General features: G+C 38.6%; 1 protein-coding gene across 1 annotated transcript; it reads left to right on the top strand.

The window, feature by feature from the left end:
- The first annotated feature begins 66 nt into the window (after positions 1–66).
- Positions 67–9,640, top strand: LOC104531715 (C-terminal-binding protein 1). Its single transcript, XM_010176705.1, has 3 exons — positions 67–195; positions 2,285–2,402; positions 8,374–9,640. The coding sequence occupies exons 1-3, from the start codon at positions 153–155 to the stop codon at positions 8,558–8,560; spliced, it is 348 nt and encodes a 115-aa protein (XP_010175007.1). The 5' UTR covers positions 67–152; the 3' UTR covers positions 8,561–9,640.
- Positions 9,641–15,815: the final 6,175 nt, after the last annotated feature.

The raw sequence follows: 15,815 nt of genomic DNA, 5'->3' as shown, positions 1-15,815 counted from the left end.
CCTTCCTCTCCCCCCTCCACCCCCCAATATATTTTGTCATTTGATCTTGTTTTAAATCTTCATTTAGCTTTAGTCAGGGCCCCTTGAAGGATGCACCAAACCTGATCTGTACGCCACATGCAGCCTGGTATAGTGAACAAGCCTCGATTGAGATGCGGGAAGAAGCAGCACGAGAGATCCGAAGGGCGATCACAGGTACTAACTCACCTTATTAGTTCCTTCACTGCGCATTTCTTTTTAACCAGCTTTTTAATTATTCAGTCTTGAAAGATGCTGAAAAGAACCAACCTCAGGTTTTGTTTACGACTTCTAATATTTGGAACATAGAAACAAGCAAATACCTGTTAAGTCTCTTCTCTTAAGAACTGGAACAGGTAATTTTGGAGATCCATTGCAATTACAGAGAAAGCAGGCACTGCAAAATAAGTACTTCTTCCTTGTAACAGAAATTAACTTATGTGTGAAAAATCAGCTTTTTTTTTTCTTTCTTATAAATATTACCCATTTGATGGGTTTGACTACAAGTCATCCAGATACTGCTGGTATCTTCTATAGGTTTTCCTAGGTGCCCCCTTATACTTGTCATGAGCAGTTTCGTTTCCTTTATTCTTTTCTCTTTGGCTCCTTTGTATTTTCCAAAGTTCATACAAATTTGTCTTACAGGACAGTCTGGAATTTCAGTGTCTTTAAGGCTGTAGTGTTCAGAGATAAAGCATCTAGAGCTTCATGCTGTTCCTAGTAATGCTCATATCTCAACTCTACGTCAAAAAATTGTTTTCAGTATTTTGTTGGGAGGGTACTGTATTTTAGATGTTCCTATCTTTAAAGTATTGCTGAAGAAATCTGGCATTTTAAAGAGCAAAGTCTCTTTGTTATATAACTACCATGTAATTGTAAACTGTTCACGTAAGAGAGAACAGTTCTGTCTTGAACATGCACTGCTAATAAATAAAATGAGAAGAGTGAGCCATTTGGCATTGGTTTGAATCCCTTGTAGCCCAAAATAAAAGGAAGGATTTTCATACTGGAAAATGATTCATTAAGCACTAATGTTCTCTCTTTAGTAAGACTTTACTGTTTCCCCCTTGGCAATATAGGCTGAAAGCTCTGCAGACATGAAGGGCCATCTGTGTCACCTTGAGAGTAGTTCAGTGCCAACACATTGCTCTGCAGTACAAAAAGCACTAGCAGTAGTCTTTCCTAGAGAGGCTGAGCAGAAAGAAGATTCTCCTCTGGATGGTGATTAAAGGCACCTCTTAAACTCCTGATCTGAATTGCCCTTTACAGGACTATTTCTCTTGTGTTTTAGAGGTAACCTGAAGAGTCTGACCAATCTCTTTGCTGGAATTGGTCCTTGTATTTATTTATACTCCAGAACAACTCTAATAGTGCCTTCATCAAGTTGTATAACTATTACCTCTTCCCAAATAGCTCTGTGAGAGGTTACACAAACCAGCATACAACGCATACGATACCTACTTGAGTGCTGATTGATGTGCAAATAGGCTTTATAGGCTACGATCTGAAAAGTGAATGAGAGTCAGCTCTACGGAGCTAGTTTTAAGTTAAATATTGTGCAATAGCCCAAACATATGTGCCTAGGAAGACAGACCTATATTTTCTTGAAGTGTGTAATTGTGCTATCAGCAATCTAAATCATAGATTTATATTGAAGCTGTCAGCGCTTCAGTGTTTGCACATGGTTTGTAGTAAGATCAAACTGAAACCAACATTAAGGAGGTGAGAATGACATTAAATTGCAGTGAAACAAATGTAGGAAAGATACAGGAAGTGTGGGATAAAGCTGGATATGTGAAAGCCATAGGGGAACACAGAGGAGAGAGGGTGTAGAGAGAGAAACTAATTGGAAAAAGGTGTACAATGAAGGAATGCAGGCTATGACTACCATCTGACAATAAAGCTGTTAAGTTGTTCTGCTCTTCCAAAAAAGTCAGTGACATTCTGCTGTATAAAATAAAAATAATAGGCAGAGATTAAATATCTTTGAATATATTTTTGGACATCGAAACATACAAAGTATTAAATAAGGAGGAGCACTGGAAACAGTAATGGAAGAAATGGGCAAGTTAGAAGATCATTATGAAATAAGTTTTACAATAAATAAATAAACAAACATTCTTTTGTAATGGGAGACTAGTGGAACATGCCTACAGAAGTTAACAAATATTTATAACTATTTTTAACATAGGTACATTGAGACCATAAGGCATACAATTCTTAAGTTTTTTTAAATTTCCTCTCTCTCCCCTTCACATCCTCCTAGGTCGTATTCCAGACAGTCTGAAAAACTGTGTTAACAAAGATCATTTGACTGCAGCTACACATTGGGCCAGCATGGATCCCGGAGTTGTTCATCCAGAGCTTAATGGTGCTGCATACAGGTAAGTGCACTGCAAGTGTAAAAGAAATACCTCCTTAATTCAGAGGTAGGTATTCCAGAATAAATAAAATACCTTCCTATTAATAAATTAAGTGGGTTTTGATTAGGCCTCGGGTATATAGTTTTCATAATTGTTACATTCAGGAGAATAATCTTGTTTTGCTAGTTGAAGTCAGTCATGCAGTGCATAAGTACATTTCCTTTTCTTACCTTTTTTTTTGTGGTTACTAAGAGCTGAACAATATACAGGTTTTTGTATATTCCAGTAAAACAGTTGTGGCTATCTCCAGTGAGTGCAGTGAAAGTTTATGTTCCTTTTGCTGAAGGTAATGATACAGCAGTAGGTTACAGAAAGGCTTTCAATAATAAACTATTGTTACATGGTTTTGTGGCCTCCAGACACACGAGAAAACAAATAACTCAGTAGTGAGTACAGTGGAATAGCCTGTGGCGATTATGAAAATGTTTAAAATACTGTTTTCTAAATTATGTATTTAATTTTTAAGCAAAAGCATTTGAGAGACCTGATCTATGAATTCTCAATCAACTGTGAAAGCAGCTCTTAATAATTAATAGAAAGGGGCCATTTTTTTACATCTAATATGTACAATCCTTAGTTACTTTGTTTGCTTGAGAGTCTTTCTCAGTCCTTTTATTCCTAGCAGCTGTTGTAGCAGCGGATTTTTCCTAGTAGCCAGCTTCACACGATTTTTATTTATGAGAAACATCTGCAATCTTTTATCTTCTAGTATGGTATTTACTCATAAGTAGGATGAAAGTGGCTGAGAAAGCTACAAACAGCTGCTTCCCTCAGTGCCTTGAGGGAAGGGACAGTACAGTCTTTTTTTATACCTCTTTGTCTTTCCACTGTCCACCTTCATACGTCTTTCTTATCTTTGTCCTTCTTTAGGAAGGCTACCCCATACTTTTAATAGATACAAGATTTTTTTGTGTGTGTGTTACCCCATATGAGACCCCAGCTGTGCACTGCTGAGAAGTGAAAGCTTTCATGTCCCAGTGACTTGACAGTCTCATCAGAAAGTGATGGAGAGATGACAGGGAAGAGCATCACCACCCTTTGCCATAATCTCCTTATCAGTAGTTTTAAGTGTACCAAAGGAAAAGAATAACTTTGATTTAACCAACTTGCATATATCTCACATCACATCAAGATGTTTATTTTTGGAAAAAGTACCTGTAGCCCTAAATATCTGAAGACGGGTGCTTTTATTTTCTTAGATGAAAAGTTCAATCATGTGTATTCTCTTCTATGCAGCATGTGGTTTCATTGACTTCAGTTTGGAGTATTCAGGGTAGAGCTGAATCCAATTGAGGCTTAAAGGCAGGTGTTGCTGAACAGGGGGTAATAACTCCAACCCTGTCATGGCAGTTAAGAACAGGGTTGCATGCCCAAATAAAATGCAGTTGTTTGTTCTCATTTTGGGGGTCACAAGTCCAGCAGAAGCAGGCTTCACAGCTAGAAATGGATTTTAACTTAGGCATGTTTTGGAAGTTAATGATTTACTAGGTAAAGACCATGTGTGTTTAATTTGAGCAGGATAAGCACAGAACTGAATGCCTTTCTTAGATACTGTTTCAGTCAGTTTTTTCACTAAAGAAAATTCATCATAAATAAATTTAGACTTGACATTTATTTTCAAATGCAAAATAAAATTCATTTGGGGAATTTTGAGGGAGAAGTTAGTCGTACAACAAATATTAAAAGCTACTTTTTGGAGGGCTGATAGAATAGCGTTTGAGTGTGGGTGAAGGCAGTTATTATTTTGTGCAGTATAAAATATGCAGAACTTGAAGCTTAAGCTTTATGAAGAAATTGGTTTCAGTAGCGGTGTTTGCTTAATTCCTACCTGGATTAAGTACAGAATTTGAATGGATTGTTCAAAACAATTTTTTCTGTCTTCTCTTTGCAATCCAAGATTACATTCAAATAGCTGAGTTCTGGAGTCTTTCACAGGCAGTACGATGTTTCAGATGTGCTAATAACTGTATCATACTCATGTAATTGCATTAGAAGATAAGACCTGGGATAATAATTTATATGTTAAAAAATGCAAATAGCTCTTTCGGTGAACTGCAACTGTTTTATTCTGGATATATCATTTACTTGTATTTTGATGTAGGACAGAACTCTTAAATTATCAGATATTATTGCAAGCAAAGAACACTGAGCATTCGTCAGCAGAATATAATCTAGATCTTCTGAATATCATCGTGTTCTGTGGGAAAAAACCCCACATTTTCTATGTGAAATACAAGACGCCTTATCAACACAAAAGGTCAAGCAAATGGGGCATATCCCATGAGTAAAGATTAATGATATTCCTGAGAAGGAACTATTTGTAATAGTCTCAGTGAAGCAGTATAATATACCCTGTTTTTGTGTTATTACTGTATGTTTGTTACTGAGCTGCCTGTTAAATAACCCTCTGCCATTTCCTGTGTCACAGAGCGTGCAGGTTATAGGCGAAGTGAAATTCAACAGCCAGTCAACAGTCATTGTGCAATTTATAGACATGTTGACATCTCTTTCTGCCTTCTAACAGGTAGAAGATGAGAATATCCAGGTACTTAAGAGATACTTGGATGGGAATACTTAGATGTTGGTAATTCAGGAGATATTTCACATTGGGGTGTTTCACTGGTGATTTTCAGATTCTGTAATGTTAAATAACAGCATGCACTTAAATTTTTAAGCTCTTTTGGATGGTGTCAGTTTCTTGAACAGGGCTTAACATAGTTCAAGATACTTCCGTAGTTTAAAAAATACAGGAGATTAACATAGAAATTAAAGTTACCTTTCAGTTGTAATTAAGAGGGCTACTGTATTTTTCTTGGTACATTAAGACTATGTGAGGGAAGGGAAGGAAGAGTATGAAGTAGCAGAGGAGGTGTAACTGATCTCTTGCTTCTGCTTTTGCAAAAATGTAATACAGTGAACATTTTACCTGGAGAACATTTCAACTTACTGCTAACAGAGGAGGAAGACTGGGAACAACTTTATGAAGTGCTGGAGGGGAATGTATTTGCTGGTTACGAATAGAACAGTAGTAAATAGCAACATAGGGGAAGGTTTTGTAAGGTACAAATGCCTATGGGTAGAGGCTGTTGAGACTATGTGTTCTCCTTTCGGAGATACAATTTGAACACCACTGATGATTAAATTAAAAAGGGACAAAAATTCGGGAAAAAAATGACAAAATAGGGTTAGGAGTTGTCAAGCAAAATACGATTTCTGTAGAGGAGTGTATTATCTGTATTTTGACTAATGCCACTGTGTAGCTTTAGAATAATTCTAATGCTTTTGGATGTTACTGGAAGTCTGTAGGAAGCCTGTGTCTGAGGAGAGGTGCTGGCAGGTTAGAGTTCCAATTATTATAACTCAGTGTCCAAGGGGAGTATTTTTATATATAGAAAGAATATCTGGAGTCAAAGCAGAATTACAGATGCGTGGTTTGAACAGCTTAATGTACTCATAAGGTTAATGCTTCTGATCCACCACCAGCTGTTTTCATGAAGGGACTGACTTTTCTTCCTGAGGGCAACACAGTCGTAGAATTGGCTCTCTCCTTGATTTCTCCCAGGTCCTGGGTGTTGATGCTCAGGGAAATGTTGTTAGAAAGTAGAGATTCTGTGTTGGAAGCAGTTGCTGTGTTGGGCTTTTAAATGTAAGTTTTTGTCCTGTCATGTTGTATTTTGTTTAAAGCACCTACAGTAACAGATAAGCTGTTTCAAAATTAAATTTGAATAAGTAAAACAATACCCAGTCTGACAGTTTTCGTAGGTATTGAAGCAAATTTGATTAATAAGATTCAAATTGAGGAACTGAAACAAGCAACTAATTCCATTAGCAACTGTGAATTAATTCTAAGGAACCTCTCTGGAGAGGGCATTAGCACAGGAAGCCCTGTAAATATGTATACAATTGGGAACAAAGTTCTCTGGCCTGCAGGTAGTGGGATCTTTCACATGCTGGTTATCCATGCCAGATTACAGTCAGTGTTATGATCCAGAGGAATCTTTCCCAGGATGACCAGGCCAGTATATGGTATCTTCATTGTCCCTGTGCCATGTTGGATAGCCATGCTGAGCTCCACTGGCACAGTGTTTGCAAAAAGCAGTTCCCATGATGTTTCTGGTGTGGAAGGAAAAAAAAAAACCCAAGTAAATGTCCTTTCATCCAGTTTTTTTTCCTCTTCTGAGTTTTGCATAAGTTCTGCACTAATTTTCTATCAGTTTGAGGGAACTTAGGATGAGCAGCACAAGCACAAAAACTTTAGAAAAGATGCTACTGAAATGGAGTGAAATTCCTTGATGCATTCAGAGTTAAACTCTGATGAGAAGAAAATCAACAACAGAATAATGTGATATTTGAAAAAGCTTGACAAGACTACAAGGGCCTTTTCTCCCATTTAGTGCTAAGTATATACTAGGGTAGCAAACGCCACAGTGAGTAAGTAGTAGTAGGTTTGTGCATTTAGGCTTTTAAATGGATAATGTTCTCGCTAGGATGCTTGGATGAGCAGAACACAGCAGGAGAGAACGAGGGATGAGTGTGCAGCTTTATGATGTGGGAAAAAAAATGCAGTGTAAGTGGCCAGCATCAGATAACTTGCAAATGGATGTTGAAGTACTTGGCTAAAGATAAAATATATTTTTGTAAAAAGTGTTAATGTGTAGCTGTTGTTTATAATACAGCACTGTGAAATAACTGTGTTCATCTAATACATCTGAACTTCGGGACTGAAACAGTAGATTTGCAAAGTTTTTTTTAGCCTGATACTATTAGAGCCATCCTAAAATCAAACTGAATCAGAGGGTGATTTTTTTTTTTGTTGAATTCATAAAATATTTAGGCCTTGGTGTTCATCCAGAAAGAGTAACAAATTTTTAAACCATCCATAGTGTTTGCAGTCTTTCTTGCAGTCTGCCTAAAGCACTTCTCTGAAAAAGTATTAGCGGGTGTTTCTCTTTTCAGACAATGGAGTGGCAAGTTTGATGCTGAAAAAGTTACTTGGGTGTAATAAGCTTGAATTTGTCATCCTAAGAGCGTGTGTGTGTGATTGCTCTTTTGGGGGGCTATCAGAAAGCTATGACTGCAACATTAGTTTAAAGAAACATTTTTTCAAACCCCAACAATGAAATTTCAAAATTTCTACTTGACAATGAACTAAAAAAAAAAATCCCTGAAGATCAGCTTGAGGAGAAGTCATAGAGGGCAGATAGGTATTGCGTGGACTGAGCCTGAACGACTTCTTGTTGAGGCGTACTTTGAGAGGAGCAGTATTTCCAGGTTGTTTCCTTTGCTATGCTGTCACTCGTACTATTTCATCTGAAATCTGAAGAAGCAATCTAAGAAATCTTCACTTCTCATTTGGGTAAAATACAGCATTTTTGCTTTATTTAGCAGCATCTACATATGGTATCTCATCTGGAGCTTAAAGAACTGTCTTTCTCAATGGCCTGAAAACGAAAGAAGCATCTGGGGTTGTTTAGCCTGAAGAATAGGAGGCTGAGGGGAGACCTTCTCACTCTATACAACTACCTGAAAGGAGGGTGTAGAGAGGTGGGGGTGGGTCTGTTCAACCAAGGAACAAGTGACAGGACAAGAGGAAATGGCCTCTAGTTGTGCCAGGGGCAGTTGAGATTGGATGTGAGGAAGAATTTCTTTGCTGAAAGGGTTCTGAGGCATTGGAAGGGGTTGCCCAGGGCAGTGGTGGAGTCCCCATCCCTGGAGGGATTGAAGAGTCATGTAGACATAGTGCTGAGGGACATGGGTTAGTCGGGGACTTGTCAGTGTGAGGTTAATGTTTGGACTCGATGATCTTAAAGCTCTTTTCCAGTCGAGGCAATTCTGTGATTCTCTGATCTCTATGGCTCTAGGTTGAGGCAAGGTGGCCTTTCTGGTCAGTCATCTCTTGATTTTAATGTCTGTTCTCATTTTCTTCTCTCAGCAGGTATCCTCCAGGCGTTGTAAGCGTGGCTTCAACTGGCATACCTGCGGCAGTAGAAGGAATAGTCCCCAACCCTATGTCTTTATCACATGGCCTCCCTGCTGTAGCCCACCCGCCCCATGCTCCTTCCCCCGGCCAAACTGTCAAACCAGAAGCTGATAGAGACCACCCAAGCGACCAATTGTAGCCTATGAAAACAGCATTCCCAACATCGGAGATTTCAACTTCAGCGTGTGGAAAACAAACAAACAAAACAAACAAAACCCCTGGATTTTGATTAAAGGCAAAACCATGAACTTAACAGGAGGAGACGATTATTGTTTTAGAAACTGGTCCAATATACAGTATAAAAGGAAAAGGTGGGAGACAAAAAGAAGATTTGGAAACATTTTTTTCCTCCGTATAAATTGTAGTTTGTCCCTGTCCAGTGGACTGAATCACTGTTTCTGTGTCCTATGGGTTCTTTGTTAAGCAAGAGAAGTTAGTAGTTAATTATACCATGAATGTACTTGTCTGTGTACAGTTTTTAGAACATTAAAAAGGGTTTGTTTGCTTAGCTGTCAACAAGGAAAAATGTAAGGGAGGCATTCAACAAACCAATTTTGAGATTAAAAATCCTTTCTTTTATATTTTAAAACATGCCCAAAAATGAGGCAGTTGGCAAACTTCTCAGGACAATGAATTTTTCCCATTTTTCTTTCTACGCCACACAGTGCATTGTTTTTTCTACCTGCTTGTCTTATTTTTTAGAATAATTTAGTAAACAAGAAAAACAGTTTCTCCTAATTTTGGCATGAATTCCCTTATTTCAAAATGAAGAAAACCTTGCAAAGAGATTTTGAGGAAAAAAAAAAAAAAGGTTTTGTATAAACGAGCGTTGTGCTTTTTGTCACCAGTTAAAGTATATATTATTGGTGGTATGCAGAAAAGGCACTAGACTACTGAAAAGTAGCAGCATTTCATTGCCTACATTGATTCCTTCCTGGTAATGTGGTAGGCTAGCAATATTTTTGGTTAAAATCATGTTTGTGACTGTAACCATTTGTATGAATTATTTTAAAGAAATAAAAATCCCAGACAAATATCATATGTGTAAAAATTTTTATTTCTAGTAACTGTTTATTCAACTTTTATTAGGTTTCTTAGCTGTAATTTTTAAACAGATGCTGTCAAGTATTTAATTTCTAGCTTTACTTTGCTCTCTGTTGTTTGTAATACTGTCTTGGAAGCTTGAAAAATAAAAAAAAAAAAAATTCTTTCCATACCATTTTTCCCTTTACATTTCGTAAATGTTGATCTTTTTTCCTGTGTTTCTAATGGAGTTTGAAATTAAGATGGATTTTGATTTGTACACCGGCATCATCAGCTACAATATGGTAACAGCATTTATGCCACCACTGTGGGCAGAGCAGAGGAGGTACAACAGCAACACAACAATAATAATAATAATAATAAACGTCTTTTGCCGAAGTCCAACATGAGAAGTGTCCATTGTTTTATTTGCTTTTGTGGTGATGGAAGCGTGCAGCAGGACATAATTGTATTTGCGATATTGAGGGAGTTTGTTTCTTTGAGCACAGACTGAAGTGTTTTTAAGGCAGATTGATTTGTTTATTTGTTTGTTTGGGCCTCTCCTGTGCTCCTTCATCCCTACATGGTTTAAAAAGCAAGACAAAAGTTTAGCTACTGCAGGAAGGAAATCCAGGATGGACAAAAGTGAACCTGGAGATAAACCTGTGGGCAGCTACTGTTCCCCATTCTTGCAAATCTAGAGTGGCTTCCACTTCTGGTAGGAAAGTGTTAGGAGGCTACAAATCAAGAAACATTGAAACTTACAGGTCTGTACCCAAGGAGAACTATATAAAGTAAAATTTTATCTCCATGGAAGAGTTGACGAGGGCATTTGCCATGAACATTTAGAGCCAAAAATGTCATCCATTGTGATTTATTTCATTTTAAAACCGTTTCCTAGTCCCTTCATGAAACAAAACACAAAGCAGTCTCAAAGTTGCAAGTTATCCCAGCAAAGACACTTCTAACAGCTTTGTGGCCAAAAACTTGCAAAAAATCAAATGTGGTCTCCTGCAGTTGAAGTAGAATTTCATATTTCATTGATAATTCATGTTTTGAGATGTTCCTTTGTCAGGCTGAAGATGCTTCTTTAACATATGTAAAACAAACATTTAACATCTGGCTGCTAAGAATCGCTGACAGTCTCATTTGCAATCACATTTCGCAAGGAGAACTGAGAGGGTTTTTTTTTTTCCTTCCTTACATTGGATTGAACGTGGTTTATGTAAGTTAGCTTTGTTTTGTGTGAATCAATAAATAGATGAACTAGAAATGGAGGCACCAGCATTTATTCATGCACTTCTCGGGCTCAGTTCTGAAGCTTGCTGTCCTTCAGCTGCATATTTTTGATCTGTGCTTGCTCAGGTACAATGTTTTTCAAAAGGATCTGAGCCTGAAATATGGCACTGATGGGTATGATAGGGCATTGCCACTGCGGTGGTAACGTGTTCAATGTTTTTATGTTAGTGCTTGAAATACGTCTTGTTGGTCTGGCTGTTGGAGAGTAATCCAGGCTCCTGCTTCTGTTTGAGCAGAAAGGAAAAGCCACACTGGCAAGGATAACACCGATGGATGCTGACTGCTGGGTATGGTCTGAAAAGCCAAATTAAAAAATGGAGAAAAAAAGAAAAAAGGCTTGGCATAAATGACTAATTGAAAAAATGTACCATAATAATAATAAAAAAGCTATTGTGCCAGACTAAGCTTTTATCTTTTAAGACTGATTTTGTTGGGCAGTGGAAATGTGATTCGATTACCTCTGTCTGGTAAAGGATGTGCTAAATGGAGTTTAGACAGAAGAATATGCAGTGAGTGGGAAAGTAGCAAGTGGGGAAGGCAATGGCAGAAGAGGGCCACAGGAGATGACCTGGGGCAGTATTGGAAGGTGAAAGAGGAGATTAAAGTGCCTGCCTCAAACAGGCAGCTACTCTTTGGTGTTGGTATTTGAATTGAGGATCTTGGCCAAGAAAGAGGCCAACCATACTGAAACTGCTGCTGGTCAAAGATTGTAGGCATCACCAGTACACAGGAGGTTCTGGAGCCTGTGTGAGGATTGGATGGTATCAAAGAATGGGCTGTTAGAAGTGGAAAGAAACCAGTTGTGGAAATGCAAAGTCAGGTAGTTGCAAGTCAAAAAAAAACTTGCCAGAAAAAGGAGCCGTAAATAGGACTTAAGTAAGTTTTCCCATGGTAAGACTGATCGATTGCTGCTGTGGGGCAGCTGTGGAAAGAAGCTCTGTGATAGCAGATGGATCCAGCACAGTGGTTTTGGTAGGGATGAGAATTGATCAGAGATGCTACACGGAGCTTGGAGTATTTGGTGTGTAGTTTTGGTCATGTATTTTCAAAAGGGTGAGCTGGAGCTGCAGTCAGAGCAAAGACAGGCTCTCAAAATGACTGAACGTGTGGAGGACTTACTGTGAGAGGAAATCAGAGGAACTTGGCTTTTTCAGCTTAAAGCAAAGGCTCGGTTAGGGAAATGACTATAAATAGTAAGTAAATGCTGAGGAGGAGGAAGAAATGTTAAAGGAATGCTGGTATATGGGCAGAGAAGCATAAATGGGAGTTAGGAAAAGATCTCTGTCAGCAGAGAGCTCCTGGGACAGGTTTCCAGTTGGGGTAACTTGGAATCAGTCCTGAAGTCACTGCAGCTTGCGTTGGGTGTTTTGTTTTGTTTGAGATTTTGGTGTGTTGTGGGTGGGGGTTTCTTTTTCTTTTTTTTAAAAAAAAACCGTCTTTGTTTTTGCACTCCAAAATGTGAGAGCATTGTTGAAAGGTCATACAAGGCTGCTACCAAACCAACAACTAAAGACCTTTTCCATTCAGGGTAAAACACTTCAGCTTCCTTTATAACAAGCCTCGAGGCTTTTTCCTTTAGTATGTTTTTTTTGAGAAAGTGCCCTATTATTTTCTTGCCCAGCCTTCCACCTCAAATGATTAAAGCTGGCTTTGCAAATGCCTGTGCCTGCTGTAGTCTGGCTGTTACCAGTTTACTCCATGCCTCAAACCGAAGGGTTTTCTCCTCTTGTTTAATCTTGGTGGATGCTTCAGTAATATCAGTTGTTCTGCTTGAAGGAGAAGGCAGCACTGCCACTATTTCCTTTATTCAGTTCATGCCAACCTTCCGATCTTTCATAAATTGGGAAAAAAAAAAAAGAAAAAAGGGGGGGTGGGGGAAAGTAATTGGTTTTAAGGGCAGGGAGGAATATTAGATCATTTTGTCTGACCGTTTAGTAAAGCCGTTAAACGTGATATGCTTCTTCATTAAACCTGATACCATGTTTTGACTTACATAAATCTTTCAGAAAGATCTCTAGTCTTCATATTAAAATGTCAAGTGATGGGGTTTTTGCCGTTTCCTTTGATATAGACAGGGGATAACCGTCACTATAATTTTTAAACTGCTTTATTTAATTTGGCTTTCGCTGTCTCTCAGTTCCAGTTATTGTTTCGTGTTGAACATGAGGTCATGTAGGCTGACTTGAATTTGGTGAGCATTTCACATTTTAGCCAATTTGCCTTTGTACTGAGGTCATTGACACATCTTCCAGGAAGACCGAACTGTGTTATTCATCTGTTTTCTTTTCCAGTTTCTTTCATTATACTGTACATCCTTTCCTTTCTGGCTCTATTTTTGTCCTTTTGAGTGACATAGTCCACTCTGGTTATCTTCTGCAGACGAAATTACAGAATTTCTGACTATAAACTTTCAGCTATTGTCTTCTTGCCTCCATTGACTTTCCAATTTCCTTGGTAAGCTATTTTCCTGCAGTTCCTTCAAGAGCTTGAAGAACTTGATTAATCCTCATCTCGGTTTTCAAATTGCATTTGCCTAAGTAGAGCAGAACACCTCATTAGTAGTGAAAGCTCCACACTGAGTAGATGCTCAATGCAGTGGTCCTGCTCTTGTCATCCAAGTACTCGCCTTCATCCTACCCTCTGCACCCACTGTGTGTCTGCCTCTTGCAGAACAGACCTTATCTGGGTCTCATTCCTCATATCAGGCTGTTTGTCCCTCAGCATCTACCTCCTGTCCTTCTTGTTTCCTTCCAGTATTTGGGGGACCTGGAAAGTTACTTTTAAAAATTCTTCCCTTTTTTAGAAGAAATGTCCTGTGTTCAGTTCTACTTTTCATCTATGAGTTCCAGCTCAACACAGACCAGTTGTTGTTCAACTCTCTCCTTGACTGACCTCCATGTATACTACCTCGCTAAACCTATATGCAATATTCTGGTTTTTTATGTCCACTTTTGGACTTGGAGTCACCCAGTTGGTCTTTTTTTTAATGCAGTTCCTTATCTGGAGTTTCCTTCCTACATTTTCTGTGCTACAGAAATAATAATGGCTCTTCACATCTAATCTCAACTTTTTTCTTTGCCTTTGCATTTCTACTCAGAGCCACAACAGAGTGCTTTCTTGAAGCAGCATTGTTTGTTTTGGGGGGGAGGGTTGTGACACTGTGTCAGAGCCACCATAAACAAACTAAAGTATGTCCTTGGGATGATTAGAGGCATTTGAGACATTTCCAAGACAATGTAGATCATTCTCTGAGCATGCCAATCCATTGAAGACATTTGTTACTTACACAGTCTTTAACTACATATCTATCCCCCTTCTTTCATGTGCTGCCTGAAAAGGATAAGTGCTTGCCAGTTGGAAGCGTTGATGATATGCTCAAGAAATAAAGGAAGGAAGTTTAAAAAAAAAAATAAATACTTGAAGAAGTTTTGAGTTGCAAAGATTTAAAGTAATAAAAAGGAATAACAAAATTATTAATTTAAATTGCCACAAGAACCTCTTTTACTTGTCAAGTTTGATGTATTAGAAGTAGACAAGTACGGGTCAATGTGACAGTGCTATTTCTTCATCTGTGCTGTGAAAGCAGAGTCCTTGTGTAGTTTGGGAAGAGCTTATGGAGCTGATACCTCCCTGGATAATCCCTAAGAGTTAGGGCAGCAAATCAACATCTAAAAATAAGTCTCCTGAGGAGCTGACATCTCAGACTTGTGTTTCCAGATCCCTCCAGCCATTTTCAAAATGTCCCACGCGATGCAATGGATGGAATTCTCAAGCCAGGTGCCTCCAACACAGCTGTTGGGTTCGAAGCATGTTCCCCTTCCCAGGAACTCAGCAAGCAGCAGTACTTGCTCTTCAGCACACCTAAAGGCATCAGAGTAAATCCCATTTAAGTCCCCGTTGCTGTTTAGTAGGATTTTGGTTAAGCCCTCGTGTAAAGTTAAATCTGTGCTGTATTTTACTGTTCTTAAACCACAACAGAAAGAGAATCTGCTTTTGGTGTTTTCCAGTAACATTTGCTGTTATCAGCACCAGTGATTTCCACATTAAAATGGAGTCAGGGGACTTCCAGGTTCTTTTTGCTCTGGGTTTTGGGTCATTTTGATGTTTGCTTGCCCGTGTTTTTTAAAGGCCTAGTGTATGTGAAATGTGTTTATCATGTTATGAAGTTCTGGTGGTAGATTTATTTGTATCTCTGAAGTTATACCCTTTTGTAATTAGCTCCAAGGCCATTGCTTTCCATTCCAAGCATGAAGTGGAAAGCCTGTCCTTTGAAATGGGTTGCTGAAACTGGAGGTTTTCAAGAATTCATATTCTGACCAGCTGTCTTTTTATTTTTCCATTTTTTCTTTTCCTCCTGCAGACCAGCCATTTTAAGCACAGGATACAGCCCTTATATTGCAAGAAGTACAGGTTAAGAGATGAAGAATCTCCACTGTGACTCAAAGCTTGTTTTCAGAGGCTTTCAGCCTCTGTAAATTGGAAAGATAAAGGCACAGTTTAGCATCGTGTAACTAGTAGCTGAGATCTGATCCCATTTTACAGAAAAAAAATTAAAAATCTTAAGTCTGTTGAAAGAGCAATATTACATCGTGACCCCTTGGATTGTGTCACGCATCCCACTTGAATTTTCTATGCATCCTGGAGCAAAATGTGTCATTCTAGTGACACCATCTTTCCCAAAGACACGGGCTCTGGGACCGAACCTCACCATTTGGAGAACTCTCTTTATGTGTTACGTCCAACGTTGCTGGAAGTAAGATAAGGTTCCTGATGTTGCTGTGATCCCCAAAGCGTTTTAATTTTCATCTGCAATTAATTGTCAGTGGAGCTGCCAGTGACTCCTGGGAGTTTTTGATGTGTTTGTGAAAGGCAGCTGCAAGTTCAGATCTAGCAGATACCAGAGTTTTTCCTTTGAAAAGGTTCTTGGCAAGTCATTAGATGGTGACTCTTCTTAAATCTAGACTTACTTGTCTGGGCTCTCTCTTCTGCTTGTCTTCAGTAACCTAAGTGAAAGCTTAAGAGGAACAGCTCTTCATGTATATAGTCTTTCCAATTAAGTGCCTGAGGTTACA

The sequence above is a fragment of the Antrostomus carolinensis genome, unplaced genomic scaffold (assembly GCF_000700745.2).
Source record: "Antrostomus carolinensis isolate BGI_N321 unplaced genomic scaffold, ASM70074v2 scaffold191, whole genome shotgun sequence".
Taxonomy (NCBI): domain Eukaryota; kingdom Metazoa; phylum Chordata; class Aves; order Caprimulgiformes; family Caprimulgidae; genus Antrostomus; species Antrostomus carolinensis.
This window is presented reverse-complemented; position numbering and strand designations above follow the sequence as displayed.